The following is a 24644-nucleotide window of genomic DNA, read 5'->3' as shown; positions in this document are numbered from 1 at the left end:
ACACCTGTTACAGTCTTCCATTTCTCAGAAAGGGATAGGCTAGGTGGATATTATGGATGATATGAGAGAGAGAGTGAGCTGGAGGACAATAGGAGAATTTTTGTGGACGAATGTAGCAGATCCACACTCACATACAGGCTCCAGCAGTAACCATGGGAACATTTGGCTTTTAGTTTAGCAAGAGCTGAAGTTTCTTTTTTGACCTGGTTGAGAGCGTGTCCAGCCAGCATTTATAGACAAATGTGGACAAATATCCTGGGCCATTTTTGTGCAACAAAATGATAAAATGCTTGTGTAATCAGCATTGACATATTAGAGCCTCTCTGGCCATTAGCTGCTGTGCTGCCTTTAAGGTGGCTGACATCTGACAACTCTTTTCCTTTCCAACTCTAACACAGAATATCTCCCTCTGCTTTTTCATCCTCATTGTACTGTTTGGTCATCCTCTTTTTTTCTACTTCTGTATCCTCTATATTCCCTTGCCACCCACCTGCATACCTCTGCCACATCCTTTTCTTTTTGTCCCTCCTAACCAATTATTCCTCCCTTGTGTCCAGCCTTTTACAGCGCAGCCCCACTCACCTCGGCTGGCATTATTCCCATCATGCAGTCGCTGTGCCCAGATGGACAAAGGGATGAATTTGGTTTCCTTCAGTACAAGAACTCCACGTGAGTAGATTATGTCAGCAATCACTTATCAGTGTCATAACTTTGTTTTGTTTTTTATAGCAGTTGTTTGTCTTGAGTGATTTGTTTATTTCTTTGTTCCATTACTTCTGTGAGAACACTGAGATCAATCAATCAATCAATCAATCAAAATGTATTTATATAGCACTTTACAAAACCAGCAGGTATCCAAAGTGCTTAACATCAGAAACACGTCATACAATAGAAAGAATGAACATAGAAAACAGTAAAATCAGAAAAGGTTACACAGAAACAAAAGAATGAAATTGTCACACCACTGCTATGTATTAAAGGCCAGACAGAACAGATACGTTTTGAGTTTGGACCTAAAAAGAGCTACATCTGTGATAGTGCGAATATCAGGGGGTAATTTGTTCCAGAGTCTCGGGGCAGCAACTGCAAAAGCCTGATCACCCCAACGTTTATACCTTGACCTAGGCACTTCTAAAACTCGCTGATTTGAAGAACGCAATGACCGGTTGTGCTCCCGCAAAGTTAAAATTTCAGACAAATACTCCGGGGCCAGACCATTTAAGGCCTTAAAAGCAAACAACAAAATCTTAAAATCTCTTCTAAAACGCACAGGGAGCCAATGTAGAGTGTGGAGAACGGGAGTAATATTTGCACGTCTAGGTGTATTTGTTAAAAAGCGAGCAGCAGCATTTTGTACAAGTTTAAGACGTGAGATGGAGGTTTGATTCAGACCAATATAAAGAGCATTACAGTAATCTAATCTTGAACTGATAAGAGCATGGATCGCCTTTTCTAGATCATGCCTGTTCAGGAAAGGCTTAACTTTAGCCAGGAGACGAAGATGGAAAAAGCTCATTCTAACAACATTACTGATCTGTTTGTCAAATTTCATGCTGCAATCAAAAGTAACCCCCAAGTTTTTGACAGATGACCTAGTGTAGGATGCCAGAGCTCCCAGATTCAAAGCTGGACCATCTTGCGTGGCTGAAGCACTGAAAATAATACACTCCGTTTTATCTTCATTCAATTTAAGAAAGTTTTCTGAAAGCCACAACTTAATATCAGCGATACAACTAAGCAGGGAATGTAGTGCAACACTGTCATTAGCTTTCATAGGCAAATAGATTTGCAAATCATCTGCGTAACAATGAAATGACAGGTTATGCTTTCCTGTAATAGCCCCTAAAGGCAACATGTATAAAGAAAACAGAATGGGGCCAAGAATTGAGCCCTGGGGTACCCCACAAGAGAGAGGAGCAACAAGAGAGAGGAGCCGGAGATCAGACTAATTCAGTAACTTTGGCTTTGCATGAAAAAACGCAGCTAACACACGGGACTCTGACAAAAAGAAATGCATGGTTGTCTGGCAAAAAAGTTAAACCAGGTTAAACTTTTGCTGAAATGCAGTTCGGCAAGGCGCTGCCATGGCCAATCAAAGACACACAAGCGCACATTCTTAGTAGATTACATTGTAAAGTGAAAGCATATTTCTACTGTTAATGTTGCAAAAAAATTAAATAATTGCCAACATTGCAGAAAAGGACACAATGAGAAGAAGAAACAAGAGACATTCAGTTGATAACATAATTTTCCACGATGCGGAAAATCTAGTGGAAATATGGCATGGCATGGTTTGTAAAAGGAACCCACCTAACATTGAAATTAAAGACAGATAAACATAAATATTTTTAAAATATTTAAAGGAAAGAAATAAAATATTTAAAGGAAAGAAAAGAATAAAAAGGTGTACTACAGCTGGAAAACAAGAAGTTTCTAGACTCTGGGTGAAAGTTCCTGTACTAACCATGGCATCACAACCCCCCTAAATATGACTACGACACGCTGGGGTCTAGTCGCAAAAGTCTTTACCTTTCTTACTTAATTGTGCACCATGTAAAAAAATAAATGCAGACCATCCTCACCCAGAAAACGACCGTATGGGTCAATTATGCAAGCAGCTCATAACGATCCACGATCATGATTCTTGTTAGGCCGAGAAAACAAGAAAGTGAGATGACAAGCGGCAAATTACGCGTAAAAAGGAAGGTTGGGGTGGTATAGGAGTGCAATTATTATCTCTCTCGCTCTCACACGCACTCGTGCAAACCTGAGCAGAGGTCTAAACAGCCAGAATAACTGGCTGAATAACTTCCTAGGAGGAATATTAAGAAGCTTGATAAATATGTCATTTTCTGTCACATTATTTTTTATCCCGTGCATCCTCTGCTCCTAATTTTACCCACCATTTTACTCACTTCCTACCTTTTTCCACTTTTTTGCTCTACCCTTTTCTCACTCACTTCTTTCTCATCATATGAACCTAAAATTAATCAAATAAAAAAAACACTCTTGATTCTTTGCTTCCCTTTGCAAAGTTATTTTTTAAATGTACTGTCTCTTAAAGGTCCAGTGTGTAACGTTTTTAGTTTTTCATTATCAAAATCTGTGTTGCCCGTTCACAAACTTGTCCTTTTTATGAATATTTACCACCACCATCAATGCCAAGTATTCCTATTGGCTTGGAATTTTACATTTGCATGAACTGGGGTAGATGCTCCATATTCATGCGCCATCTTGAAATACGTTAGCCAGTAAGGGAGATACAGGACATACTGCTCCGCCTTTTGCGTTTTCGCTGTCACATGATAAACTCACAGGTGCTGCTAATGCTGCTAATGGGTTTCGTCACTCCCCGACAATTCACGCAATTTCAACCAATCACCGTGAATTTGGTGTGACTCGCAATTTTTACCAATCACCGCAACTTCTCCGCAAATTTGACCAATAACTGGAGTTTCCCCTTGACTTCAACCAATCCCAGCAGTCCCACTTGCCAGCAATGACCAAGCGGGAGTGAGAACGGGTTGACGTAACATGTACGTCGCCAAATTCATTTCCTTGTTTATGATATGAAGACAAGACGTGTGTGACTCAAACATCTCACATTTACCAACAAAACATACAGCGAACGACCGTGCAAAACATTTCAGACCCTCCTGCCAACCTGTATACATTTTAACATCAATGTACGCTGTAATGATTTTTCACTCTAAAGTCGCTGAAAGCTGCTGCTCTTTCAATCCTGTTTGCTCTCTGCAGCTGGCAGGCTGCTCAATTCCCCCCGCGACTGACGCGCACACACACACAAACACACATGCACGGTGGATGCAAAAACCGGAGATGAGACGCACGGGATGACCTAAATTGAGGAAAGCTACGCTCGTAAGTGCAATGATACGTTAAAATTCAATAAGTACTTTATGTCCCAGCCCAGGCCAGGTTAGGAAATTAACTAACAATGTAAAGATCAACAAGCCAATGACACATATTTTCAAATTTGATTCATTCAATAAATTATAATTTTTTGTCTTAAATCCACCAGCCATTTTCATATTATACCAACATTTGCAGTATCCTGAGCCTTTTGGTAAGGTTACTAGAAAAACTCGGGAAGGCTACCGTAGCTGTAATACGTACTTTGAACTGTGTGGCGCGAGAGAGTTGCTTGCGATATATGATCTCAACGCTAGATGGGAGAAATTCCCACACATTGGACCTTTAAAGAAAATGACTAACAATAGGAATTTTTGGTGTGTTAACTGGGTTTTATCGATAAATCTCCCCTTAGTGTGACCCAGCTGCTGGAGCGGATCAGTGAAGTGGTTGAACAGAATCGCCTCTTCACGTCTGACCGGCCTGGTTTGGGTCATGAGCTTGAGACCCTGCAGCAGCACCTAGAGAGTCTCAGCTCAAACCATTTACCACCGGACTACAACACCAGTAAATATCTCACATATAGCCATGCTTAGACCGATGTGTTGGTATGATGACTACCTCTTATAGGTTCCTGTCACCTAATGATGTAAGAAGAAGAAGACCTATTTTATAAATCCCCAACAATAAATTCATTTCTTTTCTCTCTGTTATTATACACATTACACACACACAAGTCTGAAATACACACACATGCAAACAAGACATAAACAAATTCATTAGATGGAGAGATGTCAGAGTGAGGGGGCTGCCAATGAACAGGCACCTCGAGCAGTTAGAGTTTTTCTACCTTGCCCAAGGGCACCCCGGCGGTGCCCAGTAGGTGACCTGGCACCTTTCCAGCTACTAGTCCACACTCAGTGCTTGAACCGGTGACCCTCCGGTGTGTGTGTTTTTTTTTTTTTTTTATGCAAACCACAGCACAAACCAAAAAAAAATTACACTTCTTTCTTTTCCATTTATTTGTTAGTGTTCTATTGGTAAGCAGGTATTGTTTTTAAATTGTGCAATTTTTTTAAAAGTGACTTAGCAGAAATAATTGTACACAGTATTTAGACTAAAGACTAAAAGAAATAAAACTGTAGTGCAAAAACAGGTTGTGTATTAAAGAGGACAACACAAATAATACATAGGTAAACATGACATGGTATTTTAATACACATATGTATAAATGTAGAGATATGAAAAAATAATGACTTGTAATTGTATTGAATTCATATTAAATAAATGGGAAGATAACATGAACATCAATCTCTATTTTCCCTTTATAATCTTCCAATTAAGGGTATATATAAACTTTATTTCAGACCCAGGGGGATCCATATCACAATAAAAAACACACAGAGTATAACATAAAATACAAAAATACAAAACCCTAAAACAAAAGCCAACCCTATATCCTATCCTGTCATGAAAGAAGATTTTATCCAAATATTAAATCAATGGCTGCCATATACATTCAAACACTTCAATCTGATCATTCTGAGTGTATTTCCCCTCTGTGTACATTGAACTGAGCAGATCTGTGAGCCACATCAAAGGATAGGTTCACTTTTTTTCAAATAAGTCTTATACAACAATATTCATATGTCCATATGTACACTGAAATAGTTATTGTTCTTTGGAATTGTCTTCTTCTGCATACTAGCCATTAGAAGAGCTCACATAAGAAAAGCCCAGACCGCTGAAACATTCAAGTCCTTGCTGAAGACCCACTACTATTTGTTAGCTTTCAATTCAAATTGAGCTTTGACACCTGGTCCTTTTTTTTTTTTTTTTTTTTTTTTTTTTTTCCCTTACTGTTGGTTAAAAGTGACTCCAATTGGGAACAAACTCCACAGTCCTCATTTGTTCTCACTCTTACTAAATCATAGAAAACATTTTTTGCTGTATCAAAGATGATTACCTTAAAAGATAGTATAACTCTAGTTATAACTATAATATTTGATATGCTATAAAAAATACTGCCCCAAAAGACTAAATCTTAGAACAAAGTAGTTAATTACTGTGAAGTCTGCCTGGCACTTAATCATAAAATTGCACTCGTCAGGGTAACTGTGTACTGTAAATCAGTTTTTTTGGAAAGCTTTTAAATCGTGTTTGTGTGTGTGTGTGTGTGTGTGTGTGTGTGTGTGTTTTTTGTGTGTGTGTGTTTGTGTGTGTGTGTGTGTGTGTGTGTGTGTGTGTGTGTGTGTGTGTGTGTGTGTGTGTGTGTGTGTGTGTGTGTGTGTAGGCTTTACGCTGGCCAGTGTGTTGAAGAACCAGTCGATTTTCCAGCAGTTCCTGGTTAAGAACCTTTCCCTGTCCAACTCCACAACCAGCCTGTTGCTCAACACTCCAGTCAACCTCAGAGAGGTGATGTCTTTAATTGTGATGGTTATAAAGACAAAGAACACTGAACCCACTTGTGTTTAATCCAAGATTGTATTGTAACGGCCGGGAGGAGAACAGTATTTTAAATACAGTCGACTATTCTGAAGCACACAGTTCACTGTTATAGGCTCTGCTAAAAACCCTTCCTTTGTCGATACAATTCTATATCATATATTTTTCTCAGTCAAAGGTACAAATGTTTTTTAGCTTACATTGCCATTTCAAATGATGAGCATAGGAACAATATTGTACATTATATGCTACATGCCAAAGCCTCCAGAACCATCAGCCCTGATTGACACATCACCACCCAAACTCAGTGGGGTCAGGCAGGTCATGCTGTAGGCAAGATCCAGTACCAACCATGACCAAACAGAATACCGTACAAGCTATATAAGAACTGTCCAAGAAGGCTGAAGCTCCTATGGATTCATGCCTGAAACAAGAAGAGCATCCCATCTGAGTGGCAAAGGGCAGTCACAGTTTATATCTCGAAGGATATGGTATGAACTTCAGACATTACCAAAAAGTAATGAAATACGTGTGGCAGGGCACCTTTAACGTTGAGGGGAAGATCTTCTTTTCTGTTATGGCAAGAATGATTGCCACCTAGTTTATGAAGAACAGCTATATTGACACCTCAAAGAGAAAACTCCTCCGCTCACCGACAGGATACACCTTGCTATGCTAACTTCCTTACGTTACCTCACTCACATCATTGTTTAAACCAAAGGTAGCTTTCAACCTGCATTTCCTGTCTCTCTGACAGAAAGAAAAGTCCCCTCTCGTAGACTGCCGGGCCTAAATTGTGTTTAAAAATGATACACTAAATTAAAATATGAACACAATGTGTATTGAATAAACACCCATATTGATTTCATTTCATTTTTTATTTATTAAACAGGAAAAGATTAAAGACAATCGGGCCTGACTCAGTGTAAAACTGATTTTCAGCAGGTTCCTGCTCTGCAGAACATAAACACCATATACACAACAAAAACTCCTAGACAAAAACAGTAACAAACACACAGACCAGGAGAATGAGCAACATACATACAATGATACATGATTAATAGTGAATCTGGCTAAATGTACATAGAAAGAAAACTGAATATATGTGTGGGACCTGTAAATGAACAGGATCCCAAAGTATAACTACATAGTGAGGTTAAATTTATCTGATTTCTTGATTATAATTGGTTATATGACAGACATTAGAAGACGTAATTTAACAAAACAATGTCTAATAAAATATTTACAAGAAGAGTGTACTTTTCCCCACAATATTTAAAAGGTGACAATGTTTCTTCACATTATGCAGTCATCATCGTAATTGCAGTAGGTTTAGTACAGTAAATCAACGCAAAGATCCACAAGGATTACAAAATAATCCATGCAGCAGTAATAGCAGGCTGCTGTCTGATAAAAAATCCTACATACATCTGTCCCAGGGAGAGACAAACCGCTACATCCACTACAAACTCAAAAGTGATGTAAAGAGAAAATTCTCATTACAGTACAAATATTTGTCAGACAAAGGCTGTTAACATGCTTGAAATGTTCTCTGCAGTTTCAGTACTCAGTCAGAGCTGAAAGAGGATGAGTTTGAATATATTTACATATTCCGTGACGGCATTCATCTTACACTGTAGATTAAGTAACTTAGAATGCCTAAATTAATCATCAGTATACAAGCATTAAGTGGTAAAGGGTCAGAAATCAAGAAACATCATAGACTCATAAACATTGTATATATGAATGCTCATTTTTTATTTTACAATGGAAGTCATTGAGGAAGAATTAACAGGAAATGTGTGTTTCTGTAAATGCATATACATTGATATTCTTAATCTTATCTTTATTTCCACTCCACTATAAGTATTGAGGGCTCGATTTTGGTGCAGGCACAAAGTGCAGCTCTGGACTGACAAATGAGCATTGTCCTGGGACACACTGGAGTCATTTTCCTTGTGCCAAACAAAGGCGCACTGCAATCTTGGAGCCAAGAATGATCATGTTTTGCACAGAGCTATTGTCTTGCTCCAAAGTCCTGTGTTCTAAAATATTTTGGGATTTTATTTGGTGAAGGCACACCAGCACATACCTCTCTAAGATCACACAAAACCTTTACTTTTTTGTGATTAACAACTTTTATTTATTTCTAAAACTACATACAAAATATGCAATTTGCAACATGAAAATACCAAGGGGGTAAGCAAGCATCCAGAAAGCGGACCTCCTATGGGGAGATTCTGAGCCTAACAAGCTATCACCTTGCACGTAGCATCCATTGATTCCCATTCATTTTGGCGTCACTTTGACAGCAAATAACTTTACATTTGAAGCATTTAAAGACTCTGTTTGTCCATTGTTTATTTCTAAAGAAACACAACAATGTATGAAAGGCTCCATTACCTTGCATCTCACGTTATGGCCCCGTAGCAGCCGTTTTTGTAAAAATAGGCTAACAATTGTGTCATTCCCACGCGACTTTCTGTCGCACAGTAGAGAAATGTCCTTCCAACGCTCCTGGGAGGAGTTCGTTAAAGTAGAGCACCTTGACTTTTAGGCCTACTTCCTGTTGCCACTATTGGGCGCTATGACTTTAAGTCAATTTTGTCCGGTAAATGTCCTCAGAGTTAGAGTCTTATGAATCATGAAAAGTTTCTAGCCAATTGGACAATGTACACTCAAGTTACACCCACTTCCTGTTTCGATGGTGAAACGTACAAAATGGCCGCCCCGCCACGGCCAGGCCCTATGACGAAAAGTTTTTTCTTTTAATATCTTTTCATCTCTAACGTCTTAAGATGGCACAGACCAAATTTGAAGTTGATCGGATGAAATCTCTAGGAGGAGTTTGTTAAAGTACGAAATGGCCAAAATCGCACTAATTTGGAACTTTCAATTAAAAATGGCGGACTTCCTGTTGGGTTTATGGCTTCAATGACGTTTTTTATACGTCTTGACATGCTATATATGTGTACCAAGTTTTGTGAGTCTACGTTAAACGTACTGCAGGGGCCCCATTTTTTTAATTTTGTAGGGGGCGCTAGCGAGCCTTTTTTGTGCGTCTATTTCCGAAACCCTTAAAATACGTACATTTTCACCAGAATTGATGCGACCGCCAATTTTGGTGAGTTTTTGAGTATGTTAAGCCCCTCAAAAAGCCAATTCACTTGAAAAACAATAATTCCTTCAGTTTCGCCGCTGTCGGCGCTCGGGCCCTAAAAATCAAGAAAAGATGATACAGTAACTTCAAGACCACAACAAAATTATAACAAAATAGTCAATAAACTGTAAACCAAATAAACATAAATGACCACCATCAGTACTATAAGCCCATCATACATGTCTCTCCCTAGCACAAAGCTTCTTAGGAGCCCTCCAGAAAGCTTAAGTACCTTCCCTATTTTCCCGTGTAGACATCCTATCTGGCGAATTGTTTGTGAGCCCACTTTTGGATTGACGGCACCCCTTCATTCCTCCATCCTCTTAAAACAATCTGTATGGCTGTCATTAAACTAGTTTATGTGCTTATCTATCCTGTGTAGGATTGACCCATCTCCTAGAAGAAATAATCTTGGGCTGCTACCAATCTATATTCTGATGTCTTATCATACAGATAATACAGTTCTATTCTGATGATAGCTTTGATGCTAGCGACAGAATTGATAGAATCAAGATGAATGATTCTTAGCAGAATCTGCCATCCACAAAAACTAGCAGTCTTGCCAGTGGTTATTATACTCATGTCCATATGTGTGTGTGTGTGTGTGTGTGTGTGTGTGTGTGTCCTTTAGGTGTACAGTCTTATGTTTGTTACATCTCTCAGAGATGGAGGAGGGACCCAAAGTTGGATTCAGGGGGCAAAAGGCACCAGAAAAAAACCTGGAGACAGTGTTCATCTGGAGGTAAGTTTGTACACCTAGACACACTTATACACACACAGTGTCACATATCAGAACACCAAGGTCCAGTTCATGGTAGTGGTGACTGCTATTAGCTGGCCTTCTGCTGTTAACTACGGTTAGTTGCATCTCAAATCATCATGCTGAATTGTGTGGGTTGAGCTGTGTTCAACAATGTTATTATCAGCTGCGACAGCAACGCTGGTATTGTTTTCACCTTGTTAGTCTGTGTGTGTGTCATTAAGGAAAAATGCGGTGCTAGAGACACCTACTGTAGCGGGAATAGGGCTGAACGATTAATTGCATTTGAAATTAAATCGCAATATGTTAAACTTAGATTTTTTAACGGACAAGGCTGCAATTACACTCTGGTCACGTGACACGTGAGAGTAAAGCAGTCTGCAGAGGAAGCATCAACTTGCCAAATTGCTGCCCAGCGTCAGGTATCATTGTAAAACCTGTCCCGCTAACGTTGCTACCTTACGGGGCAACACTGCTAACCTGTATTGCCACTTAAAGGGGTGATAGAATGCAAAACCGATTTTACCTTGTCATAGTTGAAAAAACGACTTTTTTTGGAGGGTAAATGGGACATACATAGAACCTCAAAATCCCATTGACACCTCTTTCCTCTGCAAATCTCAATTTGAAACTGCCTTTGAAAACGGGTTGAACCACTGAGTTCAACAATGGTGGCTCCTCCTTATTTGGCTCTAGTCTCTACCTTTGTCACGCCCCAACATTTACATAGGCTCCACTGACCTGAGGTCATTAGTCTTCTGAATCTAGGTTAGATCTGTTATACATTGTTGTCCGCTATTTAATTACTAAATTCACTTCTGAGACTTTTTTATGCGAGAAATCAACTATGTAGAGGTCAAATATGGGCCGTTTTACGAAAATTGATGGCTAATTGCAAATTTTGTCCGACTGTGTCGCAGTTCATCAGGAGCTCAGCAGGTTAACGTGACACCTCCTTCACAGACCCCTGGGTCGCTGTGAGCTAGATGAATCTCTGTTAAACGCGGAAAGTCACTGTTTCTGGGTTAATTTGCTGAACGGAGCTCCAGGGCCGCTAGCTAACCGTGATCTTTACCCATAGGATTGAAGGGACACTAGCAGCTAACGAAACCCCTCATATTCACAAAAATGCATTAAATTGAAATCGGACACAAGCGTTAGCTTTGTAAGACCTTAGGGTAGCTGTTATATAAGTGACGTGACAAAATTCAAACTGTAAATATACTATAGTTATGCCGGCAGCCGGCCAGCTCTGCGGAGCCCCGAGCCCCGGTTGTCCAGTAACCAGGGACGGACTGGAGCTAAAAAACAGCCCTGGACTTTCTCCCAAATAGGCCCATTATGTGGCCATTCGCCTATCCGTGCGCAACAGACACTAGCCAGGATGTTCTGATACTATGCCAGAATACTGTATGCTGTGATTGTCTGACACTGAAATATTGTGATGTAGAGCATCCTGGGACATCCTGGCACTTCCCAGCACTCTCCCTGTCATCTTTTGTGCTGCAACTATCTTGAACCTGAATAAACAAATGATTTTAAAGATAGGTTATTAGAATTGATATAATACTTTGTGTTAAAGAATTAGCATTGAATAACCTATTTAATATTTTGTCAATGTCATTACACTTTTGATTCATATTAAGGCTGTGAAAAGATGAAAATGACTAGGCCCTATCAATTTTGTCTGTGAAGCTTTCACAACCACCAGGTCTTTGCCAGTTCCACAATAGTAAACACAAATATGAAAGACAAGGAAAAACTGCACTCTGATGGAAGACGGACAGAAAGTGCAAGCTAGGATTTTTGGTTAAACTTTTGGTTACATTTGGTGAATTATTTAGCCCCTTCCCTGTTTGTTATCAGGTTTAGAGTGGTACCAATGCATGGCTGATGTTTTCCTGTTTAATTCACTACCATAGTCTTCATCCTAGCAGAAAAAGTGAGCTCCCTACAACCTATCATATACAACGGAGTGAAATTGCGGTCAACCCGCGATTCATTTCTAACGTGTTTAATGTTTCAAATTAACCTAACAGAAATTATTAAACACGTTAAGATTGACAGCACGAAATGGCACGATCATTTTCATAATCATGACACACACCCATGTTGATAGCTGACTATGCAATTTGCTAAGATAGGGATAAAGGCAGCCTATTATAATGTGTCCTGCTCCTGGCAGTCAGTTCCTCTTGCTGATGTGAAATTAACTCTGCTGTCTGTCCCTCATCATGACCAGGCTGTGGATTGGTGATAGCCAGACTAGTAGGCCCACTCTTCTTCCTCAGTTTCTTTTACACGTAGCATATACAGTAAGTGATCGTATTAGCGCCCCCTGCTGTTGGCTGTTAATATCGCTTTATTAGACTTTTTTGTGCTGACTGGACTTTTCCCGAATGCACAGATTGTCAGTCCGTCCCTGCCAGTAACCCAGAAACTGTGACTTTCTCCTGGGTATGGAGCACAGCAGGGCTGCCGCTGTCTCGTTACACTGTGTGGACCTCCTGAAATCCGACATGTCTTACCAAATTTGCAAATTAGCCATACATTTTCATAAAACGGCCCATATTTGAGGTTTATATAGTTGATTTCTCGCATAAAAAAGTCTCAGGAATGAATTTAGTAACGAAACATTGCAGTGTGTGAAATGTGAGGTCTGCTGTCTCGTCTCCAATGTATACGTATATGGTTCCTGAACCAATCAGCGCGCAGCTCATCTAAATATTCATGAGCATACCATATTTGGAAGAAAAGCTCTCGTTCCAAATAGGGCCAAAACATAAGGATGCATAAGGGCCTATAAAATAGCAACCGGGCAATTTTCAGCCCAATCAATGTTACATACCCTATTAGGAGACCTTAAAGGAGAATTCCGGCCAATTTTTACGTTAATCTTGATCGCTATAGCTACGCGAGTACTTTCGATAGAAAAAACCCCGACCCGAATCAGTGCAGGTAACACTGAGAAGCTGCAGCTACGTACTACAAGCGTCCCCTGAGCTAAAACGGCAGTGCTCGGGGCAAGTTTTAGAGTGCCTTTGTGCCTCTTAACAGACACAAAATGCAATTAATATGTCTGTGCCACAAGAACAGGGCCCTTACGTGTCAACAATATGCGTTTTCAACTCAGACATTGTTTAAATTCACCTACCCTGGTCCCTGTCTCGATCCTGCCAGTAGCTAGCTTGCCCTGCTAGCTGATAGCCGTTAGCTGCTAGCTGCCGTTTGGTGAGTGTATTCAGACAGGCTTCTGTGATAATCATCCCAATAACAATCCACGGAGCGGTGGTGGTGTGGCTATGTCTTCCAGAGGACAGGTCATGTCACGTCTTGAAGTGTATTCCCCCCTAAAAAAAACAATAGTGCTGTAGTAGCTGTTAGCTGCTAGCTGCCCTCCGGTGAGTGTGTACAGCCAGATAGCTGTTAGCCGTTAGCTGCTAGCTGCCGTCCGGTGAGTGTATTCAGCCAGGCATCTGTGATAATCATCCCAATAAAAATCCACTAGTGTGTAGAGGTGTAAAAGTAGACAGGGTTTGAACATCTCTTTCAAGGCACTCTTTGTGTTCTTCACACAAATATTTCTGTACATTTTTGTGTCAACAGAGTGCAACACCATTAATAGCTTTCAGGAGAGACTGTCTGAAAATGGGCTCCATTAATTACAACATGTCCTAGTTTATTTTTACCATACACCAGCCTAGAAAGGAATACACATAATTTACGTGAAACAGTCCTGCATGAAAACAGGAAAGGCATTATATGTGTTGCTCAAATCAACAAAGGTCAAATGTTCATGACAAAGACAGCAACCCCAAAAAATGCTGCATGCTGGGGAGTGTGTGGTAGAGCAAGTAAGAGAGTGACCTGGATTAGCTTTGGACTGAGCAGGCTACGGCGTAGGGTCCGACATAGGGTCTGTATCTACACTTACCTACGTACGTACCAATGGCATTGATTTAACACAGGACCATAAATTGGCCTTTAGAGTGACAGGTCCTTAAAATGCTCATCAAATGAACTAATTCCATCTTCCACAGGGAGCCCTCCTGACTGGAACCCTGCTGGAGATCCTCACATGTGGGGAGGGCAGGGCCAATAAGCTCAGTAAGATCCTGTTGGTGCCTGAGAAGCAGGGACCATTGCTGCAGGCCTATCGCAACACAGTGTGCAGCGGAGGGGAGGGTCAAAGGTCAGAGCGCTTCAGGCTGATGAGCCTCGAACTGAGAGAACAGGTCAACACACAGAGTGTCACTGAGAAGGTACAGCAGAAACTTTCTTGGCATAAACAAAAGCATCTACAATAAAGAAATAAAAAGAATATCTGAAACTGATAGCAGATGAAGTCAAACACACATGGTCTAAATCTGTGTAGTTCCACTATCAGATAGACTATTGTCTGTTAAAATACACAGCAGATGAGTCCACGGTAGATGTGTTTTAGCCGCATGCTGAGCTTCCACACGTGGCTGAATTAACCTGTACAGCCCCAACACAGCTTTCATAGACAATTGAATCTCTTCTGGAAACGTTCAGCTTTTTCCGGCCCAGATGGTATCCACCTGAATGGCCTAGGCTCATATACTCTAACTGACAATATTTTCTATTCCATCTGGACCTTTAAGAACGAGAAACAATACATTTAAAAGCTGGACCAGTTCTGGTATCTTCAAAGCGCAGGGAGACACTGAATTCATTTATTAATTTAACTAACAGAAGCAAGTTTGAATCACATTATATTTGCTCAATACCTCTCCCTCCACTCTTTCTTTCTCTCTTCCTCTACTGCATCCCACCAGCTTCACCTGGAACAGCCCAACTCTGTGGTTTCGCTCTCTCAGTCCAACCTCTGGGCCCTATTGAAAGACCTGGCTGATGTAGAGAGGCTCCTCAAAGACGTGGACCTGCTCTCTGGCCTGGCCCGCTTACTGCCCAAAGGAGCCTGTACTGGTCGAACTCCAGCCTTCCACACAAACATAACCTGGCCCCTTAACACCACCACCTGGGGCCCTAACATGACTGACATCCCTGGAGAGAAAGGGGAGGAAGGAGCAGAGCGAGGTGGAGGAGCAGAAGAAGGGAAAGAGAAGGAGGAAGCAGAGAACCCTCACTCTCAGTTTTCAGCATTTGTACAACTGTGGGCCGGACTGCAGCCGATTCTGTGTGGGCACAACAGGTGAGTGAGGCAAGAAAAGGTGCTGATCATCTGACAAAATGATTGCTGTCAGTTGGAAGAGCATTACTATTATGGTGGTGTGGAGAAAATGTAACTAAGCACAGAAGTATCTTTTCAATTTAAAGGATGATTGCTATTTGGTTGTTTGGTTGTTTTTTTGTCATTACAAACATCATTTCTATATGACATATTTCCAATATGGCGTCAATCAGCCTTTAGATGGTGCGGTTTTCATTTTTAAAATGAATTAGCAAAATCGCTATATGCGAAACCTACTTTTAGGTGGCTGTCGAAACAGGAACGGTTGTATCTTGGCAAAAGTTATTCCGATTTACATGAAACATAGAATGTGTGGTCAACATGTGATACTGAGCCGCCCCCTATACTCTAGCCACACCCATGTACACAGTTTCATAACTTGTGAACCGTTTAAGGTAAACTCTTGTGAGAGGTATCAATGAACTCCGCAAAGAGTTCTTTTTTAATTGGTGACAGTATTTTGTGACAAAAGCAGAAATTAAAAGCAAGTGGTCCTCTACAAAATAAAGATAAAGCCTCCGCTCTAACAGAGGTATTTAAAGCTGCTTCTCTTTTCCTCCTGGCTCTGTGTCTCCCACACTCATAAGAATGCAGGTAATCTCCTCTCTGGTGTCAAAGAGGGCAAATAAATCTTCCCCAAAACGAAGCGAAAAGAGCGTCTGGGCAAACTAAGAGAGAAAAGCACTTTTTGGCCTCTGTTTAACAGAGGTATTTGAAGCCGCTTCTCAGAGATTGTCTTTTTTCTTTTTCTTTTCCTCCCTTACACTCAGCGAGCGCAAGGGAACCCCTCTACAGCTGAGAGGGGCATACTGTAATGAATCTTTCCCAATGCAACAGAAAGTGCAAGGGTAGATAGAGAAGGCTTCATAGCATCCCGATGCCACGTAAAGCGTTCGGGTAAAAGAGCCCGAAGGGAGCCCAAAAGGGACCCAAAAAGGGACCCAAAAGGGCTCAAAAGGCACCCAAAAGGGACACCCAAAAGAAGGGGCTGCTACTCGGCAAAAACACTCATATTTATACACGAAAAACATTTTACTCCTCCCAAAATTATCAAAAGGGACGTACTATATGTACTTCCTTGTCCTTGTAAGGTAATGTAGGAAACACTTCACAAATAACGTTACAGTAATGAACTTCATGAACTCTTCAGCTTGTGTGCTGTGTAGGGCCACACATGTGCCTTGAAGACACGCACACACACACAGCTGCATGCACCCGTCAAGGCCGCAACTCCTGCCTGTGCTCTTCTTATCTGTCTAGGTGCTTTCCTACACTCTTCACATTTTGTCAATGAGAGCTCTTTCTGTCATAAAATGCAAAAACAGATCAGTATGTAAGCAAAAGACAGATTAATATATGAGCAGAAACAGATTAATATATAAGCAAGATATATGTTATTTTTTTGGGGTTTCAACACACACACTCTAAGCAATGATATAGTTTGCTTTTCAAAACACATCTATCTAAGTGATTATATGGTTATTCTGTTAATACTAACAACGTTATATATGTTGTAAAGCAAGGAATGACATAGATTCTGCCATTTCTTTGTTTTTGGGTTTTCATCTGGCCTCGCGGACAACATTATTACATTTTTAATAAATCATTTAATTTTGATCATATGGCCTTAGCAATAAACATTAAGCTGTTCTTAAATGTTGCCGACTGTCGTTTTGTGCTCTTTTTTTAATTTATATTTTTTTATATCTTTTTAAAAAAATATCGGTTTAGGCATCAGCACAGTTTTAAAAGTATGACCAAGAAATTGGTCATGTAATGCAACATTAAACTATATCTATATAAACGTTATTGTCTAATTTCATATCTTGTTTGAAAATATATCGATAAGCCTATAAGGTAAAATATCGTTATATTGGCCAGCCCTACTACGGGTTTAGAATTTAAATCTTGCACGCGTTAGAATTGGGGTGCCACCTTTCACATGGATGGGTTTGTGTGATTTGTAGCTTAAAATTCTGCCCCCAAGTGGCCAAAATGCATGATTAATTTAAACATTTAATTTAACTTGTATGGAAGAGAAAACAAAGACCTGAACTGTAAATATACATTTTTACTTTCAGTTTGACCTCCAAATAGATTTTTAGAGTTTAAATAACTTGTTGGTTTGTTCACAATCTGTCTGACTGCTCTTGTTTCTTGTCCGTCAAACATTTTAGCAACCTAGGTGATTACAACTAATTGAAATGATAGCTAAAACTACAAAAAATAAGACCAAAGTTGTAATAAACTAGAATTATTTTCTAACTAGTTGTGTTTGCCCTGCATTGATGTGTCAGTCTTACCAATGCTTAGTCCTCCCTTTTTTGTTTGTATCATATTTGCATTCAATATTAGATTAAACATTGAGAAATTTATAAGAATACAATCATTGCAGCTGTGCATGGTATAAAAACAGTATATTGTGAACGGGGAGATATAAGCGCAGTAAACTTGTGGCCTGATTTGTTAAACATATAAATTGCTGATCACATTCCACAGTATTGAGACTTGGCAGTAAAATGTATGAACTTTAAACCTGTGGCTGTTGTTGCAGGATCATTGAGCCAGAGGCTTTGAAGCAGGGGAATATGAGTTCGCTGGGATTCACCAACAAAGAACAGAGGAATCTGGGCCTACTGGTTCACTTGATGACAAAAAATCCCAAGATCCTCTACTCCCCCATTGGATCCCAGGTTGATAAAGTGATTCAAAAGGCAAGTGGAAAGCACTATCTCTGGTGTAATTGTATGAGCAGAGCTGTTCACATTATTCTCACTGACAAAGCTTTTAAAAAGACGTGTTCAGTGGTTTGCTTTTGATTGCATTAACTATGTCCACAGCTTCGTCCAGTACTGTTTTGAGACACTAGGGCATTTATTTCACAGCCAGTTGTTCTCTGTGAAAGCAATAGTGGGTTTCTAGGCCGAATGGTGCTGCACACGCACTGCTAGTCCCCTTTGTTTTCCAGTCATTGCAGCTGCACAGTTTGTGCAAAGGCCAACACATCTTGTCTAGTCGAGGTCATGCTGCACAATGAAATCATTGAGTGAGTAAAAAATTGCCTGTTCTGTGGTGTTGGTTGGCATGGAACGACAGAAAAGAAAATCATCATGCACTCCTTTGCCATTATAAATGTACCTTACAAGACACAGCAGATTTGCCTCATTCTCAATGTCAGTGGACTCATCCAACTGTAGTGAGGAAAACTTCAACATTTTCAGCCATATATGTTATTTGCTGCTGGACGGTGTCACTGGACAGCTCTATTATTTTCATTGCTTGCTTTTCCCCCCAAACAATTCAATAAAAAATATATATATATATATATATATATATATATAGTAATGTAATTGGTCATTATGGATACTCAAGCCTCTGTAGCCTTCACATTTTAAAAAAAACTGTTAGGCATTTATTTCTAAAGTTCATCATGTTTCTCTCTCAAAAAATCCTGTAGGTTTCCCCATGCACTCATTTTCAATGGGGTTTCATAGCCCCATTAACCAACGATTTATAGCACAAAACACAATGTGGTTTGGGTTCTCCCTCATCTCCTACCCAGCCATAGTGCCTATGCTAAACCACTTGTATCAAGTTGTTGCGCCTTGTCTGTTGTATCAGAGTTTTCATTTGATTTGATTTTAATTGCCCCCATATTAAGCCATTGATCCATTTTGTCAGTTGACCGTAATCTACGTATTTCCTTGAAATGTCACGCTGATCATTTCTGACGTGAATTGGAGGCAGCGTCGCAAAATCATCAGATTTATTGCCGAAGTCCAACAGAGAAAAACAGCAAGTTTATATAATATTGAAACAACATATCTATGCTACTCACTTTTAGGCTTTGGAGTTGCTTGGAGAGAAACCCTGTTTATAATTTAAAATATAAAAACATACCCACGGACCACTGATATATTAATAGTTTACTCTTGATAGCGCTGCATGTGCAGTTTCATTTACACTGAAAGATGCTGCATCCAGAACCAGACTCCCAGCATGAATTATGGTATGGTATTTTTGGAAATAGTTTAATCTTTTGTATTCCGCATAAAATACATTAATCATGCATTGTCCGAAATGCTGGATTTGCATGAAACCAACTGAATAATCTAGCTCTGTAGCATGCTGCTGTCCTCTCCTAACCTCAGAAATAGCATAAAAGTCCACTAATTATTATTTGTGCTTGGACACAGACTAATTACGGATCTTTTATCTGAGCAACTGGACTGAAGATGGTGGAGAGAGCAGTGAGTGTGGGAGGGTCAGAGCTATAGGGAAGATGGAGGGAGAAAGGACTGGAATCCATATGGACAAATGGTTGAATTTATACTAAATATATATATATATATATATATATATATATATATATATATATATATATAAAGTATGAGAAAAAGAAAATAATATTTGTTAACTTTTTGCACTCAGGCAAATGAGACATTTGCATTCGTCGGTAACGTGACACACTACACCCAGGTGTGGCTCAACATCTCCGCCCAGCTCAGGGCTTTTCTGGAGGCGGGCCGGCTGCACAACCACCTGGTGTGGCTACAGCAGGTAGACTCATTTACAAATCACGTTTTGACATTATTATTATTAAAATCAGAATCAGAAAGCAGTTTATTGCCACAGTAATTGAACTACATGGAATTTGTGTTGGTGATTAGGTGCATACAAACAAACAAACATATTAAAGTGCTCATATTATGCTCATTTTCAGGTTCATAATTGTATTTAGAGGTTGTACCAGAATAGGTTTACATGGTTTAATAAAAAAAAACTGCATATTTTTGTTGTACTGCACATTGCTGCAGCTCTTCTTTTCTTCATTTGTTGAGCTCTCTGTTTTAGCACACTTCTGTTCCATCTTTGTTGGGCATCACACATGCGTAGTAGCTAGGTAAGGACAACTAGCCATTAAGAAGCAGATTATGAGGGCGTGCCACGCTGGCAGATAGGCGAGCATTATAACGTGTGTTACAAAGTGACGCACGTTTATCACGGAAATAAAGGCTGGACTACAGTAGAGCTGTCTAGAGCACTTTGTGAACAGTGTTTTCTGTTGGAGATGGTAAGTTCCTTTGGGGTGGACTTTGGGCTTTTTCACTTTGTAAACCTATTACATGCACAACATGATATATAACACAGTAAAGGAAAGGGAAAATGCCAAAAAGCATAATATGAGCACTTTAAACATTAATAAGAATAAACAAAAAATACCAAAACATAGACAAATCTATACAAAATAGTTGTTTAAGTTGTTTAAAGTGCCCATATTATGGTCATTTTCAGGTTAATAGTTGTATTTTGAGGTTGTACCAGAATAGGTTTACTTTTTTTTTAATTTTCAAAAAACACCATATTTTTGTTGTACTGCACATTGCTGCAGCTCCTCTTTTCACGCTGCGTGTTCTCACTTCTGTACCATCTTTGTTGGGAGTCGCACATGCGCAGTAGCTAGGTGCTGCGCAGTATCTAGGTACTGCGCTACTAGTTAGAAGCTAGCTTTTAGCTCTTAGCCACCTCATTCTCAATGGCAAAACACTTCTACAACACACACGAGTTCACCCTAATCTAGAAAAGAAATTGTTTAGGACTACTTACATGTCCCTCGTCTGCAGGTATTCCACGCAAAGTTGGAAGTGCGCCCTTGTTTAGAAAAAGTCTCCTGGCTAATCCTGCCTTGTACTGACCGAAGTTGGAGTAACAGCTAGCTGGTATTAGCTAAAGTGGTTAGCACACACCAAATGTTTCGGACGATGACGTAGACGGCCATGCTGATTTTGACCAGCTCACCCGGAGACTGAAGGCAGGATACATTCAGAAACCCGTATCTCACTCAAAACGGCGTGGATGGGTTTTTTTCATGGGTTTGTATGCGTGTGGAAGCACCAGAGACACAAAATAACACCCCAAATCCCAGAAAAAGAGATTTTCTTTTTTTCATAATATGGGCACTTTAAGTAGTTTAAGCAGTCCTACCAGCATGCAAAATAGAAATCTTTGCATTGATATTTTCCCATTAGGTATTCACAGAACTTGGACTTAAGTCAGAAAATATGTAATGGTTAGTCATTCATCCTCTTTTCCCTCTCCCTTAAGCTGTCCTCAGAGCTTCAGCAGCACCCTGAGTTGTTGAATGACTCAGACAGCGAGCTGATGCACGGCCTGATGGAGGGAAACTACAGTCTTCCTAACATCTCCACCCTGCTGGAGCAGCTTGACACCATTGACAACGCTGCCTGCGGCTGGATGCGCTTCATGTCTAAGGTTGGTATAGCATAGAACAATGGATCCCATCAAAACATGCCCACTGCACAGAACAAGCCTTACATGCCTGTCTGCTGTAACACCTGGGCACCAGCTGCTGCTGCTAAGAGTTCATGAGCAGCAGAGCAAAAGAGCAACATAAATCAAGAGCTAAAAGTAATGTATCAATTGTTGAAATTAAACCCCTTGAGATGTATCATCTTGTTTTTTGCAGGGTCCCAACTTATACTATAACACAATCATTACATAACAACAGAGGAGTGACAGAAAAAAATAAAACAATAAAACAAACAAAACAATTATCAATACAACAACGTACATTCAACGGGCAAAAAAAGAAAAATACAACAACACATGCATACATTCATCAATACGTATACCTCTAAATGGCCAAGATGGCCATTAATAAGTAAACGGTAGAGTGTGAGTGGATCATTAAGTACAGTCAAATATAAACATTAGGTATTAACAGTAGGCATAAGGATTGATGGCATCATTCAGCAACAATGGCAGTCCATCTTAGTGAGCAGACAGGGCATGTTTAAACTAACCAAGTAGTGAAATTGACCTTATTTAGTTAGTTGAGGCCAAGGCCATTACATCCCCAATAGTATATGTTGACTTGCTCAGAGCTCCAGTTTGGGAAGAGCAAAGGTCAAAGAAACACTTTTCTATTTATTCTAGTGGAAAAAGACTCTGTAGTAATCCAGTATGATGGTTAAAAGCAGCTCTAACAATAGTTTTTGATTAATCCATTTCTGCTGTAGAAAATTATTTGTGTCTTTGCCCCATGCTTTAAGGTCAGTGTGGATGTCTTCAAGGGCTTTCCTGACGAGGACAGCATTGTCAACTACACCCTAAACCAGGCCTACCAGGACAACGTGTCTGTGTTTGCCAGTGAGTCATCCCTCCATCTGTCAGGTTGTGATCATGGTACCTCAGTTGATAGTTAAACAAATGCTAGTATAAAGTTTGTTGTGCTCTAATGCAAACCATGTGAAGCACATAATTCACGTACAGTACAGAAACAAATTATACACAAAAAGAAAAAATATTCATGACACTATTATATTGCTCTCATGACAGCCATTGTAAATAACAACCTCTTAATGACAGTTAAATGTAATGTTAACACATAAAGCTAAATAATTTATTAAAGTTTAATAATTGGGTCTGTCATGACATATTTGATGTCAAGTTGTCATGACAAAGACATCTCGGACAATGCTAACTTTGCGTTAAAAGTGTCATAATTTACCGAATGACACTTAAACGTACAATATGTAACTTTCTGCCGCTACGGGTCTCTCAACCAAAACAATGCCGGTTAGAATGCATCAGTTCACGGACGAGTTTACCCATTCAAGTTTATTCACGTTACGTTTATTAACGTTTATTCATGTTATTATAATAAAATAGCTGCAGTTTCCCCAACATAATTACGTTTTTCTTGATTAGATTTTTATTTGTAGCTGACCAGTTAGCTAGTGAGCCAGCAAACTAACAGTAGCCAGCAGCAAAATATTTCACATATCAATGTCACCTTTTGGATGGTTTCAACACCGGGGTGGACCGGGTTTGTTGTAACGCTAGCTAGCTACTAAACGAGGCTGAGAGACGGGTGTGGGTGGGGATTGCCGGTGGAATCTCCACGCCAGCGAGCCAGGACGTTCGATGCCTGTTGTGCAGCAGCAGAACATCTCCCAGCTGCCCGGAATTATCTCCCCTTCACTTTTTAATAATCTTAACTTTTCGTTTTGGTGCTTAACCCACCTTTTGTCGGGTTAATTTAGCTAACCGTAAAGACAGCTAAATGCGAAGGGGGGAGAAATTCGGCAGGGAGGAGATTTTCGGCACATACACCGGTAGCGCTACGGACATGTAGCTACCGCTATGGATGGCCGCTGTTGTGACTCGGTGCTGGGTCTGATATAGTCTGTTTCCTGACGTTTAATTAAACTGCCGTTAGCGTCGCAAGCACCAGGCACTGGAGATAAGTTCTGGCTAGGGGGGTTGCTGTAATGAAAGTAGCTGACTGGGGGCTAACGGTAACTAGCTAGCTATATGTCCCGGGGCTGTTGTCAGCTGTCATCCCGACTGAGTCTCTGCGCCGGGGGAGTGAGGCAGACAGACTAGCTGTGTGCTAGCTGGCTAAATTAGCATTAGATTAATCGTCTATCTATACAGCTAACGTTAACGTTACTAGTGAAGTTATTCGTGGGTTAGCTCAGTCCTGTTAGCTGTGGTCGAAACAGTCATACTAAAAATAGCTTAGCGTGTTGAAAAATGTTACCTCATAATGTTACCCACAAAGCATTAGCATCAACGTTAGCACATTGTAGTAACGTTAAGCTGGTATCGAAATTGAATTTACAAAATAGTTAAGGTCTCTGTTATGTGATTAAAAAGTGGGATGTAATTAATCACAAAATGATGCTGTATGGCATAAAAAAGCAGTATTATGGTTACAAGTATTTTTTTTCTGTGACATTGTATGATTTACAATTACTCCTGAACGTATCATCTTGGTGCCAGTGTTCTGACGGAAGTTAGAGTAACTGGAGGGTGAAAGGTTATATGACGCCACTGACGGGCGACTAAAGGAAACGTGCCGTGTCTGAAAATAAAATAACAGATTTCTCTGGGTTTGACATTTGGTGGAAACATTTGGGATAGTGTAAGAACACAACTTATGAAAATATATAACATAGGTATGGTCGTTTTTTAGACATTTTAAAGCAGAAATGTTACATATTGTACCTTTAATGACAACAGTCATGAACTCTCAAAATGACTCCTTCATGTTCATGACAGGTGTCATGTCATAATAATGACGGTGTCATGTCAGTCTTATGCACACCCCTTAAAATAGTCTTATTGTAGATACAAACAACAGCTGAAACAGGATGTTCAGAGGG

General features: G+C 40.0%; 1 protein-coding gene across 2 annotated transcripts in view; it reads left to right on the top strand.

The window, feature by feature from the left end:
- abca2 (ATP-binding cassette, sub-family A (ABC1), member 2) overlaps positions 1–24644 on the top strand; it is a 184327-nt gene that overhangs the window by 41398 nt on the left and 118285 nt on the right. For both annotated transcript variants that reach the window (XR_003692659.1, XM_028579340.1), the window contains exons 3-12: positions 558–669; positions 4289–4440; positions 6167–6288; positions 10110–10220; positions 14279–14500; positions 15038–15414; positions 18008–18167; positions 19885–20013; positions 21559–21726; positions 22527–22623. Coding sequence is in view for 1 of the 2 variants with exons in the window: in XM_028579340.1 (XP_028435141.1) it covers positions 558–669; positions 4289–4440; positions 6167–6288; positions 10110–10220; positions 14279–14500; positions 15038–15414; positions 18008–18167; positions 19885–20013; positions 21559–21726; positions 22527–22623 (1650 nt within the window). In the remaining variant the exon portion in view is untranslated. The remainder of the gene's footprint in view (positions 1–557; positions 670–4288; positions 4441–6166; positions 6289–10109; positions 10221–14278; positions 14501–15037; positions 15415–18007; positions 18168–19884; positions 20014–21558; positions 21727–22526; positions 22624–24644) is intronic.

The sequence above is a fragment of the Perca flavescens genome, chromosome 5 (genome assembly GCF_004354835.1).
Source record: "Perca flavescens isolate YP-PL-M2 chromosome 5, PFLA_1.0, whole genome shotgun sequence".
Taxonomy (NCBI): Eukaryota; Metazoa; Chordata; class Actinopteri; order Perciformes; family Percidae; genus Perca; species Perca flavescens.
Note: the sequence above shows the minus strand (reverse complement) of the source record. Positions and strands in the feature narration are given on the sequence as shown.